We start from the raw sequence: 7,820 nt of genomic DNA, 5'->3' as shown, positions 1-7,820 counted from the left end.
GACGACAATTTTCTTAGGATTTTTTTAAAAAACAAGTATGTGGTAGTGGAGAGTGTCCTAATTAAAATACGATTTTGAATAATATGGCAAGCAACCTTTTTTTCAAACTGTAGCTTTTTTTTGTTTTTTTAGGGGTTTTTTTGTTTTGCTGGATTTATGTGCGTTGTGTACTGCAGCTATTTTTGAACTTCTGCGCAGAGTAAGCGGGTCTTAGCAGTACTGAATAGTTCAACTTAATTTTGTTACAGCAGTTACTCAACTTAATTTTGTTACAGCAGTACAAACTTACTCATGAGAAGAGATATTTTAGGTTGCTAACCTAGTCCTTAAGTTTCTTCAATCTCCGAATGTCTAGAATTCTTTAATTAATTACATGTTATTCTAGTTTTGTTACACGATACCGCAAACCGCTACATTTTGCTATCCAGTAGTTTTAATGTTGTCAACAAAAAGAAATTACCCGAAAAAAAGTTGTTTCGGAAACGCTTGACGATAAAAAAGTTTTGTATTACAAGATTCGGCAACTTGCAACCCGGGACTGTCAGATATATCTCGAAATACGATTTTGATTTGCATTTCAAAAGAAAGATCGAGACTCTTTGTGTTCTTTTCAGTGTTATTGAAATTTTACGTTTGGTTATTATTGCGCAAATCTTCCATTAGACGAAGAATACAGTTACGTTAGTTTTTAGATCCTCGAACAGATCGGGATCAGCTGACTGGATGCGCTCTCGGGTCTTATCGAGCGGTTGAAAACGAATTCGCGATGACGACGAGGGCGAGTAATGATATCGTTATCAGCGCGGGGAATATATTCCACTTACCTAATTGCCGGTTGTCGGTCGCGGTCAAGTTACTTCCCGGTTTGCGAGCGGCGAACGCGTCGGCTGACGACGACGACGACGACGGTGGCGGTAACATTCATTATCCGCGTCTATCGACAATTATTGTTTCTGAGAGCGAACGCGATGTGAGCCAATCTCTCTCGGTCGTTTTTGTTTCCGCACATCTTTCAATATCGTCTTTCTTTCTCTTCTCATTTTTTTCTCGCGGTTGCCTTTTTAAGGTAACGCTGCACAAAGGAACTCCCGTCCGCGTAATCGCCTCATCGAGCTTTCCCGTAAATTTACACGATTTGCTTTTTGTCCCGGATGCAAGTCGGACAAAGTGTGAAAAACGAACGTTTACGTTCGTTGTTTCTCACACGTAAAAAACTTATTTACATCAAAAGGCGATTAGAAGATGAAAGAAAGGATCTGTGTTTGTATGATATTTCTTGAATTCATTATTCGCAGATACAAAGCGAATCCTCTGTTAGTGTGTTCGGTTTACAAGAAGATAAATTCATTATATGATTTATTCTTTGAATTCTTTATTCGTAGACATTCTGTAATGCAAATCTTCTGTTAATGTGTTTCTAAACGGTTTTATAAAAGGTTTGCTTGCGTAAATAGCAGCAATTACTTTTTAAACTTAAAGCAAAGTTCATAGCAATTTTATATCGGAAACATGAACGCATCAAGTGCATATTTGTGTATGTAAAATAAAAGTATCTAGTCTCGTTATTAAAAAAAAACAAAATGCACTTTTCTTATCAAACACGTTTATCTCGAACTTCGTCGGGGTCGTACGTCTCGAAGCGCGAATCGTGTGAAATCGCCTTAAGAGATCTATCCCTTCTTTTTGCCGTAACTTCGTATCGGCGTAGCACGGTGCGGCCGTCGGGGTCCAGTGCTGTACAGCACGGGGTCCGGCGGGCCCGGAGGAAAACGTGGGGGAGAAGGGCCAGCGAGTTCCGCGGCTACCGGAGAGTCGGACGAGAAAAATTAATGAATGGCGGCGATCTCGTCAGCGTTAATAAGCACCTAGGAACGGAAGTCGCGAGAAGAAGGAGGAAAAAGGCTCTTTCTTCGTGTACTCTTTCCAAGATTCCGCGCTCTTCCTCGAGTTGTTTTTTCCGCAGCGTCGTTGAATTCCGATTTTCCGCTTTTCAGGCGGAATAGCGCGCGCGTTGTGCGTTAAAGTGTGACGATTTTAATGAATGCTTTAATCCATCCGAGACTCGCTGGACGACGCGCGACGAGGCGCATCATTTCGCGATATCTCGGAAACAATATTTCCGGCGGCGGAGAATTGAAATGATCTCGCACAAAGCACCAAATCAATATTTAAAATTAAACAATGAGACGTTTTTAAACGAAAAAAAATTAAAATACTTCATCTCAAACTGAGATGTAAACAAATAATAATTATCTCGAGCAAACATTAGAAAACTCTGCCGTTTTCACGAGATTTTCCACAAAAAAAACTAGTTTATAAATATTCGTTACTCGTGTAGTTTCACCAAGAAAATTTGCACTGTTACACTTAGTAACTGTTGCAGCTCGATTTTTAGTGAAAAAAAATCGCGAGATTAGAGAGTCGCGGTTAATCGCGCCTAATCGCTCGTCATTCCGTCTAATTGAGAGACTGGGGAGAGAATCGGAGATTTGGCCCTGACATCTATTGCTTCGCCGCCTTTCTGCATGAAGCGGCAAGTCCGTACGCGCGGGACTTTGCGCGCGATTCTCCGAATGCGAGCTAGCGGCCACGTCCGACACAGTGTGTGTGCGCGCGCGAATATAAATGTGTGCGAGTGAATGCACACTCGATGCATGCACGCCTGTGTATGTACGTGCGAGTACGTATACCCTCGAGCGAAGCCGGCCTCGACGTTCGCGTCTTCCCACGAAACCCTTTACTGTACGTACGAGTCTCGTTACTCGTTCCGGGATCAGGAAACACTCCCATTAAGGCCGTTTTACACGGTCACGCGAATAACTCGGCGAAGCAAGACGCGCGCGCGAGGCTCTCGCGTGTGAACCACCTGTCTGGCTCCAGGGGGCACGTGACGCAATCGCGGACCTGATGACAGCATTGCGAAATACGCAAGTTTTCTTTTTCTGAACGCGCGTTTCCTCAATTTCACACGATAAAGAAATAATTTGCTTCGAAATTTCAGTCGCGGCGATGACTCACATAAAGAAAATCGCGATCTTGCTAATTAACGTTTTTTTCGGAGTCATTAATTCAGTTACATAGTTCCGTTCCGGACACTTTTAAAGAACAAAGTTAAACGTTAGAGAAATTAAATAAGGCAGCGTAAAAAATGTTCGGTCGAGCGAACATGTCCGTGCTAGGGAAACGACTTTAATCGCGTTGAAAGAAGAAGATCTACGTTCCGCGCGTACGAAGCGACACGTTGTCCATCAGACGTTAAGTCGCGTCAATAGTACGAGTGTATCGACTACACGTACTCAAAGAGGTAAAGAGACAGCGAGATACAGAGGGACGAAATGAATTTGCTCCGAGAGTCGGAACGAAAGTCAGTCCACGGGACTGACTTCCCAGAAGCACCGACGTAATTATAGCGTTTAGAGCTACCGAACGGTAACTCTGAAACCTCCCTGAGCGACGCGAGAAAGGAGCTTCTGAAACTGACATCTCCTTGCTTAATGAACGGGAAAAGCCGCGATGGTATCTTCCTTTCACTGATAGAGTCAAACGGATGAAAGGAGTCTTCCGTGAAAAGAGATAAAAAGAGAGAATTCAAACAGAGATACGAGAAGTGGAACAATAAAAATAAATCGGTCGTTCACTACACACAAAAATATTTGTCTTTCCGCTTTGTTTGTTTGTTTGTTTTTTTTATTGCCTGATTTTATTGTCCACCGAAGACAAAACGAGCAACGAGTTTAACTAATTGCTCTTCCTCATTGAGACGAGGCGAGCATTAACATCGATATCTCGACGAAATGGTGGTTCGATGCCCTCGCGCGCCCGCGCGAGATGAATGGTCTTCGCCCCGACGTGGGCGAGGAAGTCGTCGAACTTCGCCGTATCACGAGCTTCGGAGTATCGCCGAAGCTCAGAGCTCCATTTTCGTGACCAATGGCACGTCGATTGTGCCTCGAAGTGCCATTGGCCGAGCAAATTCGTCATTCCTCCGAGATGGGACGACCACAAGAGAGACAATGAAGAGGGGAGAAGCTCTGAACACGTTTCCCGTCATCGTCGAGCCGTTCACGGATCCACAGAACGGGCTCCCGAGATGTCTGTTGGAATATTATCCGATATCTTTGGAATAGAGCATAGGTCCCAACGCGACGCGGCGGCGTCGGCGGCGGCGGACATTGCCTGAACCTGTCTCCACGCATCGAAGTCTGCCTGCTCACCTGCATTCCATCATGAGGGACCTGGAAGGGGACCTTTCGGGGCCTGTGCAGGGCTGTGTAAATTGCGCGTCGCTCCCTGCTCGAATTTTCATATCGATTCTCAATTATTGCGCATTAAATTTTTATTAATCAATGTACGTAAAAAGGGTTATTACGCATTATTATGTACGTAAAAGGTGTTTATTTAAAATTGAAATTACTGTTGATTAACAACGCGTTTTTTCCAAACAATATGCTATCGATCAAAAATTCCAATAATATTGTACGCAGTTTAATTTTTATACACAGCAAATCAATTGTTTTTATAAGAAAATCGGATTCTGCACACAGAAAAATGCATACTGTATCAAGTATATAATAAGTTTATATATCCGCAAATATATTATAAGATTTTCGTAAGTATTTAATTTACTCAAAATACAAATTTACTAAGATTTAGAGTGTATTTTGAGTAAATTAAATACTTACAAGAATCTTATAATATATTTGCGGATATATAAACTTATATATTATATACTTGGATACAGTATGTTTTTCTGTGTGTGCGCGCGTGTTTGTTTATAAGAAACTTAAAGATGTTTTCCTTAAGCAAAACTTCTAATTGCTGATGTCGTTGTAACACACACGGACGAGTAAAATTTGTTAATTATACTTCTCTAAGCGATTAGCATACATGGCGGAGAAGAAAAGACGGAGAGAAAGCAGAAATTCAAGATAGCTAGCGGACCGGCTCGGCGATGACGGGGATACGCGGTGTGTACACCGAATCACCGAGATCAGTGACGTAGTCACTAGGAAGGGCGGGAAATTCTCAGGTTCGAGAGAGTCTGGACCGTAAAATAAAATTACAAAAAAAATAAAAAAGGAAAAAAAAAGAACAAGAAAAGATAAAATGAGCGAACGTGCCGTGGAACCGCGCGCTCTCTCAACTCTTTCAAACCTACCACTTAATTTAATCTTACCCTAACATCGAGCTCGTGAAAGGCAGCCTGCTGTACTTTTTCTCTCTTCCTCTATCTCTCTTTTTTCCTCGCTCTCTTTCTCCCTGAAAAACGAACGTCTCGCTGCCAATTAATGTTTTTTTAGACTGGAAATTCGTAATCGTTTAACGAGGCCGGATCAGGAAAAATAAAGAAATTATATCAGGTTTTTTCAACAGTTTGATTGGTTTGGTGCACTTTTGGCTATTGTTTTTCAATGAAAAATATTCAGTGAAAAATATTTCTTTTATTTAACGACTAAATGCGGAAAAAACGCAATAAATGTGACTAAAATTGTCTGTATGGAAAGTGTGGCCGAGTACGTCTGGAAATTGGGTGAAATTAATTATTGATCGCGACTGAAATGTGTATAAATAAATAACATTAAGTAATCAGCTTGTAGGCCGTCGAGTCTTGTGACTTAATAATTACGTCACTGCGGCCAGAGTTGCTCTTCAAGCAGCTTAAGAGACTGTCAGATCAGATTTCCGAAAGAACGTCTTCTATCGTCATGTTTTTTTGGTCGCTATTGCGGCTACTGCATTTTTTAATAACATATTATATAAATTAATTATTTAACAATAATTAATTTATTCGAGTATTTATATTTTAACAATTTAACGAAGAGTTTTTTGGGCTCTTGAGATTTAAAATCAACAACGCGACGTTTAATGAAGGCCTACACTGGATGCGAAATAAATAAATAAATATATATATATATTTATAGTTATATTTTCTTGTGTAAATGTTTTACACGTAAATTTTGAATTAAAATATCAATTCGTGAGTTCATATAGGATGCTGGATTGTGGCATCAGGTATGTATGAGAATTTTATATTTTCTTTTCGTATTCACAAATGTTTTATTTTCTCAAACGTTACGTAGCAGCATATTGTGAATTACGAATCCGCGAAACCTCGAACTGCGAAACATTCGCGCGGAATTTGTTTCGAGCGAAGCTCCCGTTTCGCGTACGATAAGCGCGTGTGTCTCGAGTACGGCTTCTTACAGTGTCCTTTATCACGCGTGTACATGTGCGATGCATATATGTATATATGTATATACGCATATGTATATATATATATATATACGCATGCGAATGACTTGGGCGCGTTAACCGGCGCGTATACCTGCATTCCTTGGGTGGCGAACGGAGGCCCTTTCCTGCGCGCGGCAGCCGAGTCGGGACCCGTTGCTGCTATAGGGCCTTCTCAATGCGTTCGAGAACACGTCGGTCCTAAGGCATGCGGACCCGGTTCTCTCCCGGCTCTCCCGCGCGCGCGCGCGGGGTCATAAGAAGTTAAGTAGTCATTTCTCCCCGGGCTCCGGACTTCGAAGGCAAATCTCACAAATAATGCAGACGCACACGACTCGAATCGGCCGTCGTTGTCATCGTTGCCGTGCAATAATTTCTCCTCGCTTCTCACGTATCTCATGACTATTTTTGTCACGCGTGCTCGATCCAACGTCTCTCATCATAACTTTGACATTCCTCTCCACCCTTTCTCTCGCTTCGCCTCAACAAGGAAAATATTAAGAATACAGTCATAAATTACGATGTTTTATGCTTTCGGATCGCGACAGAAGAAAAGAAAGATGCTAGTTCTTCGCATCTTATCGCACGTGTATGTAAATGTCAAGAAATCAAATGTATATTGACTGCTGCTGACATGCAGCGCTTAAATGTTTCCTTCGAAATATGAAGAGAGTTTGTTCTCCTCTGATGATGTATACATGTATAAAAAGATAATATATCTCGTAATAACTCATGGAGGAAGTTTTATTATATCGATACACGTTACGTAAGATTCTTTGTGTGTGGCGCTCACCGAGATGGATAATTTTATTTATAGATAATGCTTATATAGGTATCTATCGATTAATATAGCGTAAGATAAAAATAGTCTTTTCTATATGTCGCTTATACGTGAGAAAGTCTACGTGTTATTTTGCATCGCGCAACAATGTTGCGTATGAATATCCACTTTCTTTAATTAAACGACGATTAATATAGCGCGATGTCTTTTATCATCTTTTGCTTTATAAAAAGCGACGAGAGTCAATTTTACTTTCCGTAACGAGCGTGTTTCGTTCTTTATCGTGTTGCAGGAAGCTCGGCTTGGATCTCGTGCCACGTCAGGGTGCTCACATGGTGGATCCAGATACCATGTCCGTCGTGGAATTATATCACGTGGTAATTTAACAGATCTAATTACACGGGTCGCGGAACAAAGACTATAATATAAGACGAAGAATAAGATGGCGTGCAAACGATGGCGTTACATATACAAATTTATTAGAATGCTGACCGTAGATTTGCCTTGGTCAGTTTCAATGAAAACTTGCAGAAACGATACAGTTAATTCCCCGAACTCGATACTCCTCGAATAAATAAATATGAACATGTAGCCGCGCTTGACGATCGAACAATTTCTAGTTTTATCGAACTGTGATAATGATCTGATTTATCGAAAAATATAAGAAAATTTATTTTACAACAATTTAAAAAAGCTCGTGTGAAAATATACATATAACTAACAATAAGTATTAAAAGTCGATACGAGCCAATGTACCAAAATTATATATTTGTATTTATAATATTTTCTATATAAATTATATATATTT

The 7,820-nt window shown here is 40.8% G+C and overlaps 1 protein-coding gene across 2 annotated transcripts in view; it reads left to right on the top strand.

Annotated features, from left to right (window-relative positions):
• The window catches only part of LOC109860183 (dedicator of cytokinesis protein 3), a 44,925-nt gene that overhangs the window by 28,390 nt on the left and 8,715 nt on the right, over positions 1-7,820 (top strand). For both annotated transcript variants that reach the window (XM_020439101.1, XM_020439100.1), the window contains exon 5: positions 7,305-7,389. In XM_020439101.1, the coding sequence (XP_020294690.1) occupies positions 7,305-7,389 (85 nt within the window). The remainder of the gene's footprint in view (positions 1-7,304; positions 7,390-7,820) is intronic.

This window comes from Pseudomyrmex gracilis, unplaced genomic scaffold (assembly GCF_002006095.1).
Source record: "Pseudomyrmex gracilis isolate BER0280 unplaced genomic scaffold, ASM200609v1 scaffold_341, whole genome shotgun sequence".
Lineage (NCBI taxonomy): Eukaryota > Metazoa > Arthropoda > Insecta > Hymenoptera > Formicidae > Pseudomyrmex > Pseudomyrmex gracilis.
Note: the sequence above shows the minus strand (reverse complement) of the source record. Positions and strands in the feature narration are given on the sequence as shown.